This window comes from Ammospiza caudacuta, chromosome 6 (assembly GCF_027887145.1).
Source record: "Ammospiza caudacuta isolate bAmmCau1 chromosome 6, bAmmCau1.pri, whole genome shotgun sequence".
Taxonomy (NCBI): domain Eukaryota; kingdom Metazoa; phylum Chordata; class Aves; order Passeriformes; family Passerellidae; genus Ammospiza; species Ammospiza caudacuta.
In genome coordinates, this window is record NC_080598.1 from 64,188,117 (window position 1) to 64,208,710 (window position 20,594).

At 53.9% G+C, this 20,594-nt stretch overlaps 1 protein-coding gene across 28 annotated transcripts in view; it reads left to right on the plus strand.

Annotated features, from left to right (window-relative positions):
* Positions 1–19,403, plus strand: part of TRIM9 (tripartite motif containing 9) — a 68,374-nt gene extending 48,971 nt beyond the window's left edge. For 2 of the 28 annotated variants that reach the window (XM_058806535.1, XM_058806549.1), the window contains 8 exons: positions 1,873–2,030; positions 4,779–4,917; positions 9,845–10,033; positions 12,757–12,798; positions 13,836–13,859; positions 14,899–15,202; positions 16,265–16,427; positions 18,563–19,403. In XM_058806535.1, the coding sequence (XP_058662518.1) occupies positions 1,873–2,030; positions 4,779–4,917; positions 9,845–10,033; positions 12,757–12,798; positions 13,836–13,859; positions 14,899–15,202; positions 16,265–16,427; positions 18,563–18,625 (1,082 nt within the window). In that variant the 3' untranslated portion in view covers positions 18,626–19,403. Of the gene's footprint in view, positions 1–1,872; positions 2,031–4,778; positions 4,918–7,901; positions 7,935–9,844; positions 10,034–12,756; positions 12,799–13,835; positions 13,860–14,898; positions 15,203–16,264; positions 16,606–18,562 lie in introns of those variants that run through there. The other 26 variants (XM_058806551.1, XM_058806552.1, XM_058806556.1 and 23 more) reach the window with 22 other exon arrangements.
* The last annotated feature ends 1,191 nt before the right edge of the window (positions 19,404–20,594 follow it).

Consider the following 20,594-nt stretch of genomic DNA (forward strand, 5'->3'; position numbering starts at 1 on the left):
CATGAGACTGAAAATGGAATAAAAGTTTTAAAACACCTCTCAGTTGCCCCATCTCTGGGTCAGAAAAGGGCCTAATCCAACAACCTCCCAGCAGGGCTGGGCACCCCAGACCCAGAGTTGTGCCCATTCCTGGGGGTTTTGCATCCCTGGGCACCTGTGTGCCAGAGCAGGGTGCCAGGGGTTTGGCTTTGCCTGGAAAAGCACTCCTACTGCATTAAACATTTACTAGTGCATTAAAAAGTGCTATGACAAAGTTATTAGTGCACTGAAAAGTGCTCTGCAGGTCGGGACCTCTCTTTTGAGAGCAGCACAAGGCTTTTCCCAAACCTCTCCTCACATCCCCGTGCTCAGCAGCATCTGTCGCAGAGCAGATGTCCCTGCAAACAGAGCCAGGTCACCCAGCCTGGGCTCTGCCCTCCCTCCCTCACCTCCCTGTTGGTTTAGATCATCATTTTGGCATTCTATTCTATTCTATACTACTCTATTCTATTCTATTCCAGTTCTATTTTTCTCTATTTCCTTGCTGTTCCCCCTTCCCTCTGTGCTCCTTCTCCTGTCCCACCAAGGGCTGCTGCAGCCCATGAGGAATTTGGGGTTTGGGAAGCCCAGGGAAGCTGACAGAGCTGCAGAGGGGCTGTGACACAGGGAGGCTCAGGGGGACACTGAGCCTGGCCTGGACCTTCAGCCACCAGCCAGCTGCAGCTCTGGCACTGCTCTTCCCCCCACCACAGCTGGAACTGCTGGCCCAGGAGCTGTCTGCACAGCCCAGGGTGTCTCAGGGGCCAGGGACAGGCAGGATTTTGGCCACACTCTGTCACCACAAGGAGCATCCTCAGCTGATGGTGCTGGTGGCAGTGAGGAGCTGCCCGTGCTGGCTCTTCCTTAGCCAGGCTGTTCATCTGAAATGTCAGGAATATTTTTGGATAGCAAACCCAGGGAGGGCTGGATTGCTGTTTCACATCCCTGTGTTCCTGCCCTCCCTTCCTGCAATTTAGCCCAGAGGGTTATTTTTAATTAATAAGAGCAAATCTGCTGCTGGTTCAGCCGCCCACCCTCCTCTTATCAAATCCCTCCTCCTCATCCTCCCAGCTCAGCCTGGCTGTGCAAATCAGCTGTTGGTTTTGCAGACTTGCAGAAGGTTGGGTTTGCATCCCAAATCTGTGTCACAGCACCAGGGAAGAGAGGGCAGCACCTGAGGCCTCCATAAAGAGCAATGCCAAAGCATCCCACACCCTCTGCCAGCCTGGAGGATGCAGCCCAGGAGGTGGAGGAGTCACAGAGGGGGAATGCTGGGCAAATCCAGCTTTTTCCCAGGCATCCTTGGCTCCTCTGTGTCTGCTTCCAGTGGCTCTTGTCACTTTGGGCAGTGAGGATGAGGATGGTGGACAAGCAGCTCTTTGAGAGCTGTGTCAGGGCACATCTCCCTGTCACTCTTCCCTTGCTTTTCAGAGCAGGAGTGGGCTGTGGGACATGTGGAGATGCCCAAACACAGCAGGAAAATCCCTGGCAGTCCTTTCTGTCCCCAGTGCAGCTGATGGCAGCCAAAGGGGGTGCTCAGCCCCCCCAGTTTTGTTGCAGTGGATTTATTGAAGGGAAAAGCAGGGCTGTAGATAAGCCCAGAACCTGTGGGAGATTTGTCCCAGGTTTGGGACTGGCTGCATGAAAGGTCCAGGCAGCTCAAAACAGACACATTGTGCTGCCATAATTCCCCAAAATCAATTAGAAAACGGGAATAAAGCAGAAAAGCTTCACCAGGCTGGCAGGGGCGATGAATTCAGGGGGAGAAAAATCCTTTCTGCTGCCGTCCCACCCAGGCAGGAACTGCACCCTGCATCCCCCGGGGTCGCACTAATCGCGCTAATTGGTGATTAGTGTCGTCCCCAGTGCCGGCGCCACCGATCCTGCAGCTGGAGGAGTGCTGCACCCACAACAACAGCGCCACGCTGTCCTGGAAGCAGCCGCCGCTGTCCACCGTGCAGGTGGAGGGATACATCCTGGAGCTGGACGATGGCAACGGCGGCCAGTTCAGGGTACGTGTCTGGGACGGGGCTCTGCCCCCAGGGATTGCCTGCCATGGGATTGGGGGGATGTTCCAGCTCCAGGGATTCCCTGCCATGGGATTTGGGGGATGTTCTGCCCCCAGGGATTGCCTGCCATGGGATTGGGGGGATGTTCTGCCTCCAGGGATTCCTTGCCATGGGATTGGGGGATGTTCTGCCCCCAGGGATTGCCTGCCATGGGATTGGGGGGATGTTCCAGCTCCAGGGATTCCCTGCCACGGGATCTGGGGGCTGTTCTGCCTCCAGGGATTCCCTGCCATGGGATCTGGGGGATGTTCTGCCCCCAGGGATTGCCTGCCATGGGATTGGGGGGATGTTCTGCTTCCAGGGATTGCCTGCCACGGGATTGGGGGGCTGTTCTGCCTCCAGGGATTCCCTGCCATGGGATTTGGGGGCTGTTCTGCCTCCAGGGATTCCCTGCCATGGGATTTATGGGGGTGTTCCAGCTCCAGGGATTCCCTGCCATGGGATTTGGGGGATGTTCTGCCCCCAGGGATTCCCTGCCATGGGATTTATGGGGGTGTTCCAGCTCCAGGGATTGCCTGCCATGGGATTGGGGGGCTGTTCTGCCCCCAGGGATTCCCTGCCATGGGATTTGGGGGATGTTCTGCCCCCAGGGATTCCCTGCCATGGGATTGGGGGGCTGTTCTGCTTCCAGGGATTGCCTGCCATGGGATTGGGGGGCTGTTCTGCCTCCAGGGATTGCCTGCCATGGGATCTGGGGGATGTTCTGCCTCCAGGGATTCCTGAGACAGTATTTGGGGATGTTCTGCCTCCAGGGATTCCTTGCCATGGGATTTGGGGGATGTTCTGCCTCCAGGGACTCCTTGCCATGGGATTTGGGGGATGTTCTGCCTCCAGGGATTGCCTTTCACAGGATTTGGGGATGTTCTACCTCCAGAGATTCCCTGCCAGATTATCTGGGGGGATGTTTTGTCTCCAGGGAATGCCTGCCACAGGATTTATGGGGATGTTCTGCCTCTGGGGAACATATGGGGATGTTCCCTGCCCCAGCATTTATCCTCATATTATTTTTTTAGGTCCTGTCTTCCCTGCTGGGTTGCCCAGGGAAGCAGATGGTGCAGACACACTGTGGGGTTTGGGGTGCAGGCTGATTTGAGGGGGTGTCAATGCCTTTCCCGTGGCCACCTTGACTTGGAAACTCAAAGTTTGAAGCTCTTGTTACCCAGAGCAGCTGTGGCTGCCCCTGGATCCCTGGAAGTGTCCAAGGCCAGCCTGGACAGGGCTCAGAGCAGCCTGGGATCGTGGAAGGTGTCCCTGCCCATGGCAATAGTGGAACAAGATGGTTTTTAAGGTCAATTCCAATCCAAACCATTCCCTAAAATCCATATTTTTAGGCTGCTGAATATTTCATGCAAGGCATGCTAATTGCCATGAAAGCCTCATGGTTTGCCAGCTGCCAGCAAGCAGAGGTGTTTAAGGCCTGAGGGCTTTTAAATTGCTGTAATTACACAATTAAAATAAGATTTTTCTCTGATCCAACACGCCAGTAATTATCCTGGTGTGTTCACATCCACGGAGGGCAGGCACAGGAGCAGCCCAGTGCACTCTGAATTCACCCACAGTGAGCTGAGGGGTGGCACCTGCAGGGAAGGGAGCAGCAGGATGGGTGTGGGGAGGACAAGGTCAGTGCTTGCTGCTGGTAATATTCATCCCCAAAATCCACCCATCCCCACCCTCTGGCACTGGGAACCATTCCCTGGCTCCTGTCCCTCCATGCCTTGTCCCCAGTCCCTCTGCAGCTCTCCTGGAGCCCCTTCAGGCCCTGCCAGGGGCTCTGAGCTCTCCCTGGAGCCTTTTCTTCTCCCAGCCTGGCTCCAGCCCCTGGAGCAGCTCCATGGATTCCTCTGGGCTCTCTCCAGCAGCTCCACGTCCTCCTGATGTTGCACCCCAGATCTGGGGACGGAGTTCCATGTGGGATCCCAACTGAGCAGTGCAGAGGGGCAGAACCCCCCCAGCTCCTGCTGGAGCTGCAGCCCAGGGAACAAAGCCCACCTTGCTCAGCCTCAGCCCTCCCCAGCCCCCAGGGATGCCCAGGGGGCATCCTGTGCCCCCCAAGGCGTGCCAGGCTGTTCCCTGGGCTGGGGCTCACAGGGGTCCCAGGGGGGAAGAGATGAGGGTCTGACTCCGTGTTTCAGAAGGCTTGATATATTATATTATATTATATTATATTATATTATATTATATTATATTATATTATATTATATCATATCATATCATATCATATCATATCACATTATAACGTTACATTACATAATATTACACTATATTATTATAGTATATTATTGTATATTATATTATTATTGTATATTATAGTATATTATATTATATATTAACATATTAATTATTTTATATTTATTACTATATTATATTAGAAGTATATAATATATTAAAACTATACTAAAAGAATAGAATAAAGGATTTCATCAGAAGGCTTCAAAGGAAGGAAAGGAATGATAATAAAATCTTTTGATTCTCAGAGAGTCCGAGGCAGCTGTGCTGTGATTGGCCATTAATTACAAACAGCCACATGAGACCAACCACAGATGCCCCTGTTGCATCCCACAGCACAGATAATCAATGTTTACCTGTCGTTTCTGAGGCCTCTCAGCAGAACAGATCCCAGCGAAGGGATTTTTCATGCCGTGTGTCAGCAGCATTGCCATCCCTGGCACTGACAGGAGCCGTTTCTTGCAGGAGGTGTACGTGGGCAAGGAGACCATGTGCACAGTGGATGGGCTGCACTTCAACAGCACCTACAGTGCCCGTGTCAAGGCCTTCAACAAGTCAGGAGTCAGCCCCTACAGCAAGACCCTGGTGCTGCAGACTTCCGAGGGTAAGGAAGGGCCTGGGCACGGCCTGGGAGAGCCCAGCCCAGCTCCTGCTGCCCGCCCTGGGCCAGCCCTGCAGCAGCACCTGCGCTGACCCGGGCACAGCTGGGCACAGCTGGGGCAGCAGCCTCCAGCAGAGCCAGCAGCTCCATCCCAGCCTTTCCCTGTGCTCTCTGGGGAGGCACGGGGGGAATGTGGAGTGCAGGGACACCCCAAGGTCTGGGAGTGATTGGGGTCGACTCCATGATTCAGGATGCTGAACAATTAAGCTATTCTATATTGCTAATACTAATAAATATATAATTATTCTGTATTATAGAATAGTATTAGTAATATAGAGTATAGAATATGTATTCTATATTACTAATACTAATATATATAATTATTCTGTATTATAGAATAGTATTAGTAATATAGAATATAGAATATATATTCTATATTACTAATACGAATATATATAATTATTCTATATTATAGAATAGTATTAGTAATACAGAAAATATTATATATATTCTATATTACTAATACGAATATATATAATTATTCCATATTATAGAATAGTATTAGTAATACAGAAAATATTATATATATTCTATATTACTAATACAAATATATATAATTATTCCATATTATAGAACAGTATTAGTAATACAGAAAATATTATATATATTCTATATTACTAATACTAATATATCTATAATTATTCCATATTATAGAACAGTATTAGTAATACAGTATATATTATATATATTCTATATTACTAATACTAATGTATTATTAATACTATACTAAACAAATACTATACTAAAGAAAACTGTACTTATGTTTTATATTATACTAAAGAAAAACCCGTGGCTGTCTGAGCCAGCCAGGACACAGCTTGGAGTGATTGGTTAATTAACACAACCAACCATCACCAGAGCCCAATTACCAAATCCCTTCAGGTAAACAATCTTCCTGACACATTCCACATGTGCAAAAACAGCAGGAGCAGTGAATAGAGATAAGAATTGTTTTCTCTCCTTCCCTGAGGTTTCTCACTGTGTTTCCCAGGACAGGTCCTTGGGAAGTTGTGCCTGCTGCTCTCTGGGAAGGGAGTTGTTTAAAGCTGGGGTGATGTGACACAGAAGGGAAGCTCAGATGCTTCCATTGGGCCCATTTAAAGCAAAGCACTGCCAGCACTGCTCCTGCACAATGCCATGAGCACAGGATCCAGGCCTGGCAGGGCAGACAGGGAGCAGAGGGGCCATGGAGCAGTGTTTTGGTGTCCCGGTGTCCTTCCAGAGCCATGGAGCAGTGTTTTGGTGTCCCGGTGTCCTTCCAGAGCCAGGGAAGCCCTGCAGCATCGTCTGCATCGCCCCCACACCCACTCAGAATGTTAAACCCTCCCTTGCAGGCTGCAGGGAGATCTCCCTGCCTGCCTTTAAGTCCATTTGTCACAGCAGGCACTTAATCCATGGTGGAAAATTGGTTTATTCCTGCCGTGCAGGTGGAGAGTGGCGGGGCTGGCTCCGGGGTGGGAGTGGGGAGCTGCAGCTGGGCAGGCAGGGATCAGCCCCCTCCAGGCACAAATCCCTTCTGTGGGAGCTCTCCATGCTTGCTGCAATCCCTTTTCCTTGCTCCCAGGTGAAAATCTCTCCTTTCCAAGCCGTGTGAGGGTTTTTGACAGCAGCATCCAGCTGGCTGGCAGCTGGGATCAGAAGGGAACACACACAGATCATGGGGCTGTTGGGGGGTGGAAGGAAGGGGAGAGCCACAGAGCAGCCCTGGGGGCTTTCAGCAAGGAGAAAAATGGGATTTTTGCTGAAGAAATAGAAGACAAAAGCAGAGCAAGCTTGTTTCTCTTAGAGAAACTAAGCTACTTTCCCCTACTGCCTGCAGATCACCATTCCAGTTTGGAAAGGGCAGGTCAGCCAGGAACAGGATTCACTCAGAGCTAGAGCAGACAGCAAAACTGTGACAAACTTCTCACAGGAGAGGCAGGGAGGGCACAGCACAGCACAGAGGCCTTGGCACATCTGTCAGAGACACCTCAGTGCCTCTTTGCAAACTGAGCACCAGCAGCACAGGAGCTGCAGGAGTTCCTCTGGAGATCCAGGGAGGGGATGAGCTCCATCCAGCCCCGTGCCAGGCTGGCCAGGACTGCTCCCAAAGCCTGAAGGTCAACAGCTCCCACGCCAGCCTTAGCAGGAGACAGCAGAGCTGTGACTTCTCATCTCCTCTGTGCCTCACACCACACATTTGAGGCACAATTTCCTCATCAAAACCAGCTGGGCTTTAAGTTGTCCCGGCCAGGAGTTGACAGGGTCCCCTCTATGATCTTCCCAGCTTTGATTGCCTCTCAGAGGTGTTCTCACATTGAGCCAAGCTCCAAAATTCAAAGGAATCTGGGAGAAAATAGCTGCTTGTGGTCCCAGCAGGGCTGTGCCACCACGGAGAAGTTCCATCTCCTTGGCTGCATTCATTCAGCCTTTTCACTTGAATGAGCTCTTGCATTTGTTATTCCAGCACAAAAAAAAAGAGCAGGGAGAAAAAGTCAAACGGGCCTGGAGCATTTTGTGCTCTTAGAGGCTGCCTGAGCTCTTTGGGATTGAAAGAGAAATAAATCACATCTGTGTGTGCAGCTTCCGGATATCGCAGTGCCTGTGAAAGGAGCACATCACAGCCCTGGCTTGGGCTTTTATTCCTGGCTTTTAGAGCACCATCAGCCCTTCTTAAGAGCTATTTTGTCTGAAGTAGGCTGAGCTTTTCCCTTCAGCCAAGCTCTGCAGCTTCCTGCAAAGTGGTTGTGTGGGAAGAGGGGACAAAAAAGGGACAGGCTGGATGTGAAGAGAGAATCTCTCTGAACTGCTCTGAATCTCTGGCTGTCCTGCTCTAAGTGGCTCTGAGGAATTCTGGCATTGAAGAGCTGGTTTGTAGCTCTGGCCCATGAGATCTTTATCTGCAGCCTGTGGATGGGAACTGACGCCTTTCCTCTGTTTCCTGTGAGCAGAGGGTAGTGGGGAGCAAAAGGCCTTGCAGGGTTCAGCATCTGAGGAGAACCAGGACGAGAAGAAGGGGATGGGTCTGGGGCTCTGCCACAGCAATCCGTCTGTGGCAAACAGCCACAGCAATTGCCAGGTGGAAAATCCCATGGGAAGGCAGCACAGGCAGGAATTTGCAGCAGGAACATCTTCCCAGCCCATGGGAGAGGCACCTTCTGCTCATCCCCAGGGAAACTATGGCAGGTCACTCTTCAGAGCTGGTTCTTGGTGCCACCAGCAGGACAAGGCTGGGAGAAGGTCTGAGCTCCTGAGCCCTTCCGTGTGCTGGGGCTTCCCAGGGATGGAGATCCCTGTCCCCAGCACAGCCAAGGGACAGCAGGGGTGGAAGGTGACGTCCTTGCCTTGGACTGTGTCCCCTCCTGAGCTATTTGGGGCTCTTCCACACAATCCCTGGGATTGCTCTGTCACATCTTAGCCCAAGGCTCTGCCTTAACCTCTGTTTCTCCAGCACCTGAATGAAGCTCAGCTGTGGGCTGGGAAGTGAGTCTGGAAGTTCCCAAGGTGACCCAGGGCACAGACATGTCCCACAGCTTGGCTGGTGGCAGCTCTGCTTGGCTGCCCTGGGCTCTCTCCTGGCCTCCTCCTCCTCCCTGAGCTGGGCAGCCCCTGCTCTCCTGCTTTTCCCTCATCCAGCAGATTTCCTGGCCTCTGGCCAGACTCCTGCTGACCTCTTTCCATGCTCTGGGTGTCAGGATGAAGGACCAGGTGGAGAGGGAGAAATGGAGCTCAGCAGTGCCTCCCAGGCCTCTCTCCAGGCCCAGAGCTCCCTCCTCCCTTCCCCAGCCAAGCCAAGCACCAGAACCTTTTCTTTCAAGCCCAGCTCCTCATCTGGAGCCCAGCTTTAAATTCCTGACCATCCATGGAGTGACCCTGAGCAGCAACCAGGGTTTTTAAAGGTTGAGCAGCCCCAGGGGGACCAGCCTGCAGGGAGCCTCAGGGATGTGAGGGGTTAATCAGGGAGAGCCATGAGCACAGCCACTCGTGGTAGCAGTTACTCTCACTCCTGGTAGGGTTAGAAGCTAAACTAATAAACAAACTTTGAGCTCTGTTTATTGGCTGTTGTGCAATAATTTCTCTCCTCTGACCCCACTGACACCTTTGCTTCCACAGCCTGGGCCACAGCAGCAGCAGCGAATTGCAGAAGTTACAACCACCATGCAAGGAAATGTTCCCTTTTTTATCTGTTTTAACACAATTCCCAGCTCAATCCATTCTCACAGCAGAGCTGGGAAGGCTGGGGGATGCAGTGTGAGTGTGTGGATGGTGGATTCTACATTTTCATGTTAACACAATCCCGGAAGAGGTCAGGGAAGAAACTGTGGGAGGTGACTGTGGTAGCAGGGAACAGGAACCAATGACCCCAGAGGTTTCCTCTGCTCTGACATCATTTTTGCTGTGAATGCCGCAGGTTGAATTCTTGCTGTAAGGCTCAGATGTGTTTTGACAGGTACAAAGGGATACCAAGAACACAACCTCCCGAACAACCCTTGAGTAAGGTGGGTGCTTGGTGGTTCTTAGGGTGCTGGAGCTTAGCACAGCCCTGCAAAATGTCACCAGCTGGGTTTCCCACCCCTGGGAAAAGGTTTGGGATGTGTTAAAGCACGGTGGGACTGTGTGCATGGTAATCTGTGGATTCTTTTAGGTGCATTACTGTGAAGAGATGCAGAACCCTCCCCCTTTACAGAAAACCAGTTGAATTTTTGAATTTGTCACGGGGACACTTTGGAAGATGAACTTGTTTTCCTTGCTGCCAGGCTGCCCTGAAGGGTCTCTGTGGGCTGCCCAGCACCAGCCATTCCTCAGGGACCTCTCAGAGCTGTTTGCTGCTCTGTGCCCAGCAGCAGAGAGCCCATGTCTGATGTGCAGTTTGCCTTGATCTTACGTTTAGACACGCAGTCAGAAGAGCAGACCCTCCCTTTCCCAGTGCCTTTGGAAAGATCGCAGCTTCGTAGAATGAGTCCTTTCTCCTCCACCCTTAACCTGCAACCCAGCTTCTCGGGGAGATCCTACTTTGAGCTAAGATCTTCGGCCCACCAGCTGAGCTTGCATTCCTCCTTACAGTCCCTGAATTCAGCCGGTGAGCTGAGCGCCTCTGGCCTTGCCTCTTGGTCTGTGCTTCTGGGCATCTCCAAACTCTCTGTTTGTTCTGTTCTGTTGTGTTTGTTTTTGCCATGACATGCAGAATGGCGGTGGGAATTCTTTCTGTTTGTCAGTGGCCTGCTCCTGCCGCCCAGGGGGGTCAGTGGTTGCTTCTCCTGGGGTGTTTCAGGTGTGGGCTGATGGAGCAGCACAGTCATTCCTTACCTGGGTGCTGCTCTTGGCAAGGCCGAGCCCTTTGGTGATCAGAAATCCCTGAATGGTTTGGGTTAGAAGGGACCTTAAAGCTTCCAACCTCCTGGTATGGGCAGGGACACTTTCCTCTAGAAGATTCCTCATTTCTGGTTTGTGTTGAGCTTGTGTCAAGGGTTAATCAGAAAAGGCATTCCCTGGGTGAAACCTGAGGGAATATCCCCAAGCTTTCCTTTCTGAGCACAACCAGGAAACACAGCCTCTGCTGGGAGATTTGGTCTGTGAAATGAGTTTGGTTGGTTAAATCTAGACCCCTCTTAGGGAAGAAGCGAGTCTGGACACAGGCTCTGGCTTGTTGCTCAGAGAGACTGAGGACTCCCCATCCCTGGAGTGTCTGTCCCAGGCCTGGTTGGAGCAGCCAGGGATAGTGGAAGGTGTCCCTGCCCACAGCAGGGGTGTGGAATGAGGTCATTTGTGGAATGAGGTCATGTGTGGAAATTAGGTGATTGATTTGTGTCCCCTCCAACCCAAACCAGTTTGGGATTCTGTGATTCCAGCTCACAGCCCGACTTAGGGCCTGGAGACGTGGGCTCTCTTCTGCTCAGCTTTGAGCACTGGGCTCAGCTTTTCCAACCCCAGATGTGCCCATCCCAAGGCCCTGTTTCCTGCAGAGCAGAGGACACCACCCCTGTCCTGTGCTCCCTCTGTGGCCTGGCAGCCCCACACGAGCTCGGATCCGTGTGCCCAGAACTGCGGGCTGCGCTGGGATGGAGGCAGCTCAGGCACAGTGAGGGATGGATGTGGGCAGCCAGAAGGGAGTCACAGGGATCTCTCAGAGCTGTTTTCTAACCAATCTTTGCACATCTTCTGTTGCTAAAGATCCTGGGCCCTGATTCTTCCACCACTCTGGATTTACACCGCTCCAAAGGCGATCATTCCCAGCTTTCTCTGGTGGAAGCCCTGGAAGAATGGGGGCCCCCGATTGTTTGACTTCCATCCCATAACACGGAATGAGGAATGCTGCAGCATGACCCTTGCCAGAATAACCAGGGTGGGGTGGGGAGGACCCTGCAAACTTTCTTTTCTTTGTGCTTTTTGTGTTTGATTTCTCATCGTGCTGCTGTGAGCTGATGGCTTCCAACGCTGTTTTGTTACGGACGTTCCTTCCTTTGTGTCCGGGGTCCCGGGACCCTCCCGTGCTGCCCGTGAGCCAAACCCGTGTGTGCACCTTGCACCTTCTGCAGCCCCACTCTGGGGTGGGGGGACAGGGAAAATCGGGGTCCTGACAGCCACAACAGGGGCTGTGTGTCCCTCATGAGAGGTTGGAGCGCAGCGATGCGCGGAGCCCTGGAGGAGCGGTGCTGGAGTCGGGACACGGGGCAGGATTCATTAAAGCAGCCTCAGGAGGAGCCTCTTGGCACAGCACGGAGCACAGCCACAGCCAGGTGCCTTCCCACCAACACCCAGGGCAGGAGGGAGAGACCAGGCACAGAGCTGGGCAGGGCTGGCCCTAAAATCCAGGCACAGAGCTGGGCAGGGCTGGCACTAAAATCCAGCGCCCTTCGTGAGTGCTGTCCCACACAGCGCCAACACGGGGCTTGTGTTGGTGTCTCCTGGTGAGGATGAGCTCCTGGACCAGGACAAGCTCCTGGATCAGGACAAGCCCCTAGGTCAGGGCAAGCTTCTGGATTAGGGCAAGCTTCTAGGTAAGAAAAAACTGGATCAGGACAACTCCTAGGTCCTGATCCAGGAGGATCAGTACAAGCCCCTAGGTCAGGAAAAACTCCTGGAACAGGACAAGCCCCTAGGTCAGAACAAGCTCCTGGATCAGGACAAGCTTCTAGGTAAGAAAAAGCTGGGTCAGGACAAGCCCCTAGGTCAGGAAAAACTCCTGAATCAGAACAAGCCCCTAGGTCAGGACAAGCTCCTGGATCAGAACAAGCCCCTAGGTCAGGACAAGCTCCTGGATCAGAACAAGCCCCTAGGTCAGGACAAGCTCCAGGGTCAGTCCCTGGCTCCCATGAGGTGCATGCAATGAGGCACAGGAGCATGAAGGGCTTCCCAACACATCCTGCCCTTGGAGCTGATGAAGCTACAGCCCTTTGGGGTCTGAGGCAGGTGTCAGCCCCCAGGGATCTCCATTCCAGCTCCATCCCACCCCAGACCCATCAGGAGCTGCCTTTTCCTCCATCCCTGTCCTTCCAGGAGTGGTTTTTCAGTCCGTTTAGACAATCTTTACCAAGCAGCCAAGATACTCCACCAAGGCTAAAATTTCCTGCCTTTTTCTGGAGAAAAGCAGAATAATTTGGCATCCTGAGCAGTCAGACTTTATCCAGTCCACACTCAAACTCCCAGGCTGTGTTTGCCACCCCTCTCCGTGACCTCTGGCTTTTAATGAATCAGGCCTCCCGTGGCTGCTGGATGCTTAATTAGCAATGAAATGCTCAGAGTGTTTGTCGGGAGGTTGTTGTTCCTTAGCTGTGATGTGTGAAATGTAGTATCTCTTTATAGGATGCAATTTTGACTCACAAGGATCGCCTTACTCCCAATTAGGCAAGTATCTTAATTACAATTAACTGGCACCTCCTGCCTGTTGCTTCATTCTTTTTATTCTTTTTGCTTTTTTATCTTTTCTTTGGCGACTGAGCAGCGTTTCTCGCTCATACCCTGCTTGCAGAGCACTCCTGGATGTGACAGAATCATGGAATTGTTGAGGTTGGAAAAGCCCTCTGAGTCCAACTATTCCCCGGCACTGCCAAGGCCCACTGACCCCTGTCCCCAAGTGCCACATCCACACAGCTTTTAAATCCCTCCAAGAATGGGAATTCCACCACTGCCCTAGGCAGGAGGCAAATTTGGAGAAGTTATGGTGGCTGGATGTTGTAAAGGCATTTTGGTTTTCCCAATAATGGTTTTAAAGGGAAGCCTGAGGTCGGTGCTTTGGAAATGGCCCTGTAATTGAGAACTGATTCTTCTGCTCTCCTTCTCTTTTGAACTGAAAGAGGGCAGGGTTAGGTTGGATATTAGGAAGGAATTCTGGCTGTGAGGGTGGGCAGGCCCTGGCACAGAGTGTCCAGAGAAGCTGTGGCTGCCCCATCCCTGGAAGTGTCCAAGGCCAGGTTGGAGCAACCTGGGATAGTGGAAGGTGTCCCTGCCCATGGCAGTGGGTGGAACAGGATGAATTTTAAGGTTCCTTCCAACCCAAACCATTCCATGATTCTCAGTGCACATCCCTGCTCATTAAGGCACTTGAACATGGGCCAAATGCCCTGGATGCAATTAGCCCCTTTGCAGCTAATTAAAGCAAGGTGGCTGCTGCTTGCCTGTCCTCTTCAGACTGTCTGCAGGGCCAGTCCTGCCCATTCCCCTGGAGAAGGAGCCTGCAGCCCTGTGGGGTTCCCTGCTCACCCTGCACCCTCTCACAGCCCCAGCCCATCCTCGCGCCTCTCGCCCCACCGTGATGCAAACTGCCAACGGTTCCATGCTCTGGCTGGAGTCCCAGACAAGCAGGAATGGTTTCTCCTTCTCTCCCCACCCAACCTGACGTGCTGTTTTCTCTCTGGCATGCCTTTCCCTGGGGATGACCACAGTTGACATTAAAAAAATGGTGGCAGGTACGGCACCCCCGTGCGCGGGGAGCGCGGGCAGCGCGGGGCGGCCGCGTGCATGGCAGCTGTCCCGTGCAACCTTCCAATAAACCAGAGTCAACCAGTCTCACACGAGTGGTTCTGTTTTTCAAGCCGCCAGAGTGTTCTGTTGGATGTGTCAGTTCACGTTTTCAGCTGGAGGAAACCACCTGGGGAACCGGGCTGGTGGCTGTGAATGACTCCCTGTCCGTCTGTCTTGTCGAGGACGTGACACTGTGTCTGTCAGATTTGCAGTAACCAAGTCCTGTGCATTCAAACCAGCAGCCCTACGGAATCCTGGAGGTTTTGGGGCATTTTCCAGCCTTCCCATGAGTTCTTGTCTTAGGTGTGGCTCATTGCTTGGCAGGGAGGTTTCTTTGTGTGACTCCGTAAATGAAGATCTATGTGTGTGCTTTTGGTTCCCAAAAACAGCCCTTAAATACACACACAGAGTTTATCTGCTGATCCTCAGTCCCCTTCCCACACTGACCTGACTCTGCAAACTGATAACACTTGGTCCTGAGAGTAAGTTACATTCCAGGCCAGGCTGGACAGGGCTTGGAGCAACCTGGGATAGTGGAAGGTGTCCCTGCCATGGCAGGTGTTGGAACAAGATGGGCTTTAAGATCCCTTCCAACCCAAACCCTTCCACGATTCCATAATTCTGTTAGAGCCTGGAGACCTGGTGAGGATCACGTCTCCTGCAAGGGCCAAATTTTAGGAGGCCTTGAGGATCCTGCAGGCTCACGAGCTGAGACATTGGGAACCACGGAGCAGCAAGAGCGAAACTCCTCCAAGTCCTGGCCATAAAACCTCAGGCACACTGGCAGCTGCGGCCACAGGAGCTCAGAGCATCCCTGCGTGGTGGAAGTTGTCTCTCTGTGGTGGAAGTTGTCCCTCCCTGGTGGAAGTTGTCCCTCCCTGGTGGAAGCTCCGTGTCCTGCATGCAGCATGCCCCATCCGTGTCGCTGCCCGCGGCCCCGGCGCGTCCCCACCGCGCTAACCCCGCCTTGTTTGTGTGTTCCAGTTGCTTGGTTCTCTTTCGACCCCTCCTCTGCCCACGCTGACATCATCTTTTCCAATGACAACCTGACTGTCACCTGCAACAGCTACGACGACAGGGTGGTGCTGGGCAAAACGGGCTTTTCCAAAGGGCTGCACTACTGGGAGCTGTCCATCGACCGCTACGACAACCACCCCGACCCGGCCTTCGGCGTGGCGCGCATCGACGTGCTCAAGGATGCCATGCTGGGCAAGGACGACAAGGCCTGGGCCATGTACGTGGACAACAACCGCAGCTGGTTCATGCACAACAACTCCCACACCAACAGGTACGTGGGCAGCTGGGGTGGTGCAGTTTAGTTCAGTGGTATGCTCTGTCTCACCCCTTGAAAATGTAGGGGTTATTCCAAGCCTGTGATCCTCTCCCCTGAAGTGTTGTGGATCTGTAATCCCATTGGCCCAAGGCTTATTCTGTGCCCACTTTGAATCTCCCTGTTAAGCTTTGGGGGGAGACCAGACTCTCTCTTGGCCCTTTTGTCCCCAGGCTCTCCCTCTCTCCCCCTCCTCCCCTTTTCCCCCTTCTCCCTCACAAACCATGCTGCTTCTGGGGATGGGACCCCCAAAAAACCCTCATCTAATGAGCACCCTCAGAAGCCGTGTGGAGTCTCCTTGCCTGCCTGCTGCTACCAGCAAACACACAGCTTAGGGGGCCCCCAGGGATCCCCCCAAAGGAACTGCATCAGGCAGGGACAGGGGCTTTCCCCAGACACCACAGCCCAAAGAGCCTGTGCCTTTGAGAGTGGCACCTGCAAGTGTCCACAGGGAGGGTGGCATCAATCCTGGTCATCTCTGTTGGAGGATGTGCCCTTCCCTGAGTGGGGATCAGGCCCTGCCTGCTTGGTGCTGCCTTGTTCAGTGTTCCTTCCCTGCCTGCCACCACTTTTTCCATGCTGGCTCTTCCTGTTGGCATCCCCTTCCCAGTAACAGCCAAATCCTTGCAACTCCTGCAGCAACATTTGCCTTGATCCCTGTGCCACTGCTCGTGTTCCACGTGGGACTGGGGACTTTGGGGAGAGCCTGGGGTCACCTTCCTGCAGGCCTTTCCCTGGTGGATCAGCAGGTTCTGGTGTGGCTTTGCTCCATAGTTCCACCTGCTTTCCCCCGTGGTTGTGTGGCTGTAGCTGCTCTCAGGGTGGCTTTTCATGGCAAGAGGAGAGCAGCTCCATGGGAGGGTAAGAGGAGGGGGTTCCCAGGGAATGGTGAGCATGGCTGGGATGGGAGCAGGTCATGGCCTGGCTCCTGGGTGAGTTGTGGTGTTCACCATCATCAGTCCTTGATCTCCATGGCCTGAGCCAGGAGCCCAGGGGCCACTGAGCCTTTTCCCCCCACAGAACGGAGGGCGGGATCACGAAAGGGGCCACGGTGGGAGTGCTGCTGGATCTGACCAGGAGGACTCTGACCTTCTCCATCAACGAGGACCAGCAAGGGCCCGTGGCCTTTGAGAACCTGGAGGGCCTCTTCTTCCCCGCCGTCAGCCTCAACAGGAACGTGCAGGTACGGCTTGGTCGGGCTCTCTGGAGCAGGTGTGACATTGCCAGCAGTGGGAATGGTGACCTTGCTGTCACACTCCCCCTCATACTGCTGTCACTGCAGGAGCAGGAGGGTTCTTGTGCAGCAAGGGTGGCTTGGAAGGAGCGGAACTTGCACCTAAACCACCTGTAAGTCTCCAGAATCAGGACAGGTTCCCCTGTAGCCTCATCTCTCACTCCAGGTTCCTCCCTCAGGGCTGCTGAAGCACCAGGGTTCTCCAGCCCTCCTTGATAACTGTGTGATGCTCCCTCAGAAGAGCCTCAACAGTTCCTACAGCTCTCCCAGGTCCTGGATGGACCATCACCAGGGAGAGGGGCATCTTGCAAAGCCTGTTTGCCTCTGGGACATTTCAAACCCTTCTTATCTCCCTCTCTCCCAAGCTCTCAGCTCTCCTGAACATCCCCAAGCAGTGCCACCATTCCGGTATTTCCATCTTTCATTTCTCTTCTCACTGACCACATCCCTGCTCTCCTCTGTCCCAGGGAATCCTACACACCCTGGCCTTGGCACATCCCCCTGGCACTGCCTGCACCCCGACCCTGCACAATGCCCAGGCACATCCAAGGACACAGGATGGATCATCTCAGGGTGCCCAGTGGGTGTCAGATCTGGAGAGGGGCTTTGGAACAGAGCCTGGAGTGACAGGAGAAGGGAGAATGGCTTCCCAAAGGGCAGGAGGAGATGGGATATTGGGAAGAAACTCTTCCCTGTGAGGGGGGGGAGGCCCTGGAATAGAATTTCCAGAGCAACTTTGGCTGTCCCTGGATCCCTGGAAGTGCCCAAGGCCAGGTTGGACATTGGGGCTTGGAGCACCCTGGGATTAGTGGAAGGTGTCCCTGCCCATGGAGGGGGTGGAATGGGATGGGACTTGAGGTCAATTCCAACCCAAACCATTCTAGGATTTTATCATCACCTCTGTGCAAGGGCAGAGGCACCAAGTGGCCTCTGTAATCAGGGATCCATGGATTTGGACATGCTCTGCTCTGTCCATCAGGATCCAGGGCTTGCTGCACTGTCACCAAGGCAGTGACAATTTTCCAGCAGCACTGGGACAAAGGTGTGATGGGACCATCCCAAACTTTGGGAGCATCCTTGCCAAATTTTCCCACCCCAAGGGTCTCACTGGCAGGGGGCTCTGCCTGGCTTGGAGTAATGTTTAATTAGGAAACACTAACGAATCCCTTGTTGTCTATGCTGGGTTTAGAGGTGCTGTATTAATTTGGTGTGGTGAAAGCATCCTGCTGAGTGCTGGGTTTAACTCCTACCTCAGTCCTCTACCCTGCCATAAGGGACAAGGCATCTCTGGAGCCCCTTGGCTGTGAGAGTTCCCTGGGCAAGGCAGTGCCTAAATCCCCTGACAGCACAGGAATCCCTTGGGATGCTGATCAAAGGCTGCTAATTGAGCCAAGCCATTTATTATGCTTTTTCAGAGGTATATGCCTAATTGAAAACAACTCTAATTAGGAGGGAAATCTCTGTATTTTAGACAGTTTTCTTCAAATGTGTATCTGAAGGGGGAAATACTGCTGCTGCAATAAGAGGAGGAATTGTGCTCTCCTCCCAAATGAAGGGAGGTAGGAGAGGGAGGGAGCTGAATTTCACCAGTGCCTGTGTGAGCATGGCCCTGCCCCAACATCCTGATGCTGCTCAGCTTCCCCACCACAAAGCTCCCTCCTCCCTCCAGCAAAGAGCCACATCCCTTCCACTGTCCCTGTCCCCTCTCTGTCCCCATCCCCACTCAGCTCAGGGGCTTCTCCAGGATCTCCTCTGATGTCTTCACTGTCCTTCAGGTGCCCCTTTGTCCATCTCACCTGCACAAAGCCCCAGCTCCTGCCATGTCCCACCTCTCTGGCAGCCAGCTGTGGGATAGCCAGCTGGGAATATTTGGGGCTTGCTACCAGCAGTCCCAGCTCACTCCAGCAGCACAGAAAAGTGAGGAACAAGCCAGATGGAGCCACTGCCACACTAGTGGGGACACCTGCATCCCCAGTCACGCCCTGCCTGTCCCCAGCACTGCTCCTGCCCTCTCTGGGGACCATGTGCCAGCTGCCACAGCAGGCACGCTGGGACACAGCTGAGGCCCGTGTCTGTCCCTGCAGGTGACGCTGCACACCGGGCTGCCCGTGCCCGAGTTCTACGCTTCGCGCTCGGCCATGCCCTGAGGATGCTCCCGGAGCCGGCTGCCTCTTCTTGGGCTGAGAGGAGCCAGCCCGTTCCCTCCTGCAGGACAAGGCCAGGTCCCTGCCCAGCTGCCGGGTCCCTCTGGCCGGAGATGGGGAAGGAATCAGGAAGGAAGATCCCGGCTTTGGGCCGCCTCCGCTCTCCGGCCTCCGCGCTGTCCCGTGTGTGTGCGCTTTGCTCTTTAGCTCTCCTTGGCTGATGAAGTACCTAGGTAGCCTGAGCTGTTCTCCTGTGTCTGCTTTTAGGTTTGATTTTCCTGATTTGAGTTGGGGTTTTGGGGAGGGGGGCAGTTCTGTCTCGCTTTCCCCGCCCGTGGGGGCAGCCCGAGGGACCCCACACGGGAACGCTTCCGCCCACGCCAGCCTGGTTACTTTGCAGGATTATTTCTTTTCCCTGTGGCCTTTCTTGCAGAGCACCCTCGGTCATGTGTAGAGGTGGGCCCTGGATTACCAGTCAGTCTCCATGTCCTTACCAGAACACCCCACTCTGTCCTGTGTCCCCTGGAGCACCTGTGTGGGACAGGGGGTGGCCATCCTGTCCCCAGGTGCTCCGGGTGCTGGCAGGCCCTTGGTCGGGTGCTGAACGCCCACGGGGGGCTCTCCAGGGGCCCCCCACACCTCGGTGCACAGCCATAGACCGGAGAGCCCTCGCCCGGCTCTTTGGAGATTAGTGTTTATTTTTTTATAGTTGCCATATAAAGCCTAGCCTTAAATTGAACTGATAGTGTCCTTCCAATCACCGGAGAATTCATCCTGCAGCGAGGGTCTGACCGAGAGCCCGGGGGTGGGGATGGGATGGGATGGGATGGGATGGGATGGGATGGGATGGGATGGGATGGGATGGGATGGGATGGGATGGGATGGGATGGGATGGGACGGGATGGGACGGGATGGGGAGGGGATGAAGGAGAGCTGGCCACAGCCCCGCACTCAGGAACGCGCGCCTGCTGCCGGCAGCAGTTCCCATCGGCCGCCATCCCCTGCTCGACTTTCTGGTAATCCAGAGGCAGGAGAGGAACGGTGCCAGCCCCGTGTGGAGCCGAGAGCGCCTGCATGCGCTGTCCCCTCGCTTCCTTCGCTGTCCCCGCGGAGCCGGGACGGGCACCGGGAGCGCTCCCAGCCCGGCTCCGGGCGGGATGCGACGGGAGCGCCGGCCCAGCAGAAAGACAAATGTAAATAGCCCATTCCCTGCCAGCCTGCCCTCCTCTAGGACAGCCCCTTGTTGCTCTAGCATTAGGTTTTCTTAATTTATTGGATGGGTGCTATCTCGTTGACTCCCAGCGAGGGGTTCCTCCCAGCTGCCCGAGCCGTGTTGCGGGACAACGCCGGGCAGAGCTGCTGGGTGGATTCCTGAGGAGCCCCCGTGGCCGGCTCACCCGGGGCTCCTCCCTCAGCCTAAGTCATCCCCCGTTCTTTAGGGTGTCCATGGTGCTTCTTAGAGTCCCAGTGATTGTAAGAGTCGTCCCCCCGTTGCGCGATGGTAGCCGCACACAGCCGCTGTACTGACGACAATGTCATGTTTGCCGTTCTAATAAAGGACTTTTACCAGAGAAGGGCAGAGCTTCCCGAGCATCTCTGTGCCTCACTTCCCATCTCATCCCCCCCCCCGGTGCACATCCTTGGCCAGAGGCAGCAGCAGAGAATGGACAGAACTCGCTCAATGGGAGGGAATGGGCCGTGGGAGTTGATGGAGAAGGAATTCTTGGCTGTGAGGGTGGGAGGGCCTGGCACTGCTTGCCCAGAGAAGCCCCTGGATCCCTGGAAGGAGGGAGGAATGGATACAGAGCACCATCTCCCCAGGGAGATGAAAGAGATGCAAAATTCAAAGGGATCAGTGGAGGGGGAGCCATTTCCAAGGGAACAGCATGGAGAGTTCTCCCAGGGCCATGAGAAGGACTCGCTGCTGGGATATCAGTGCCTGCTCTGTTTTCCCAGAGTGGCTCAGGAGAGG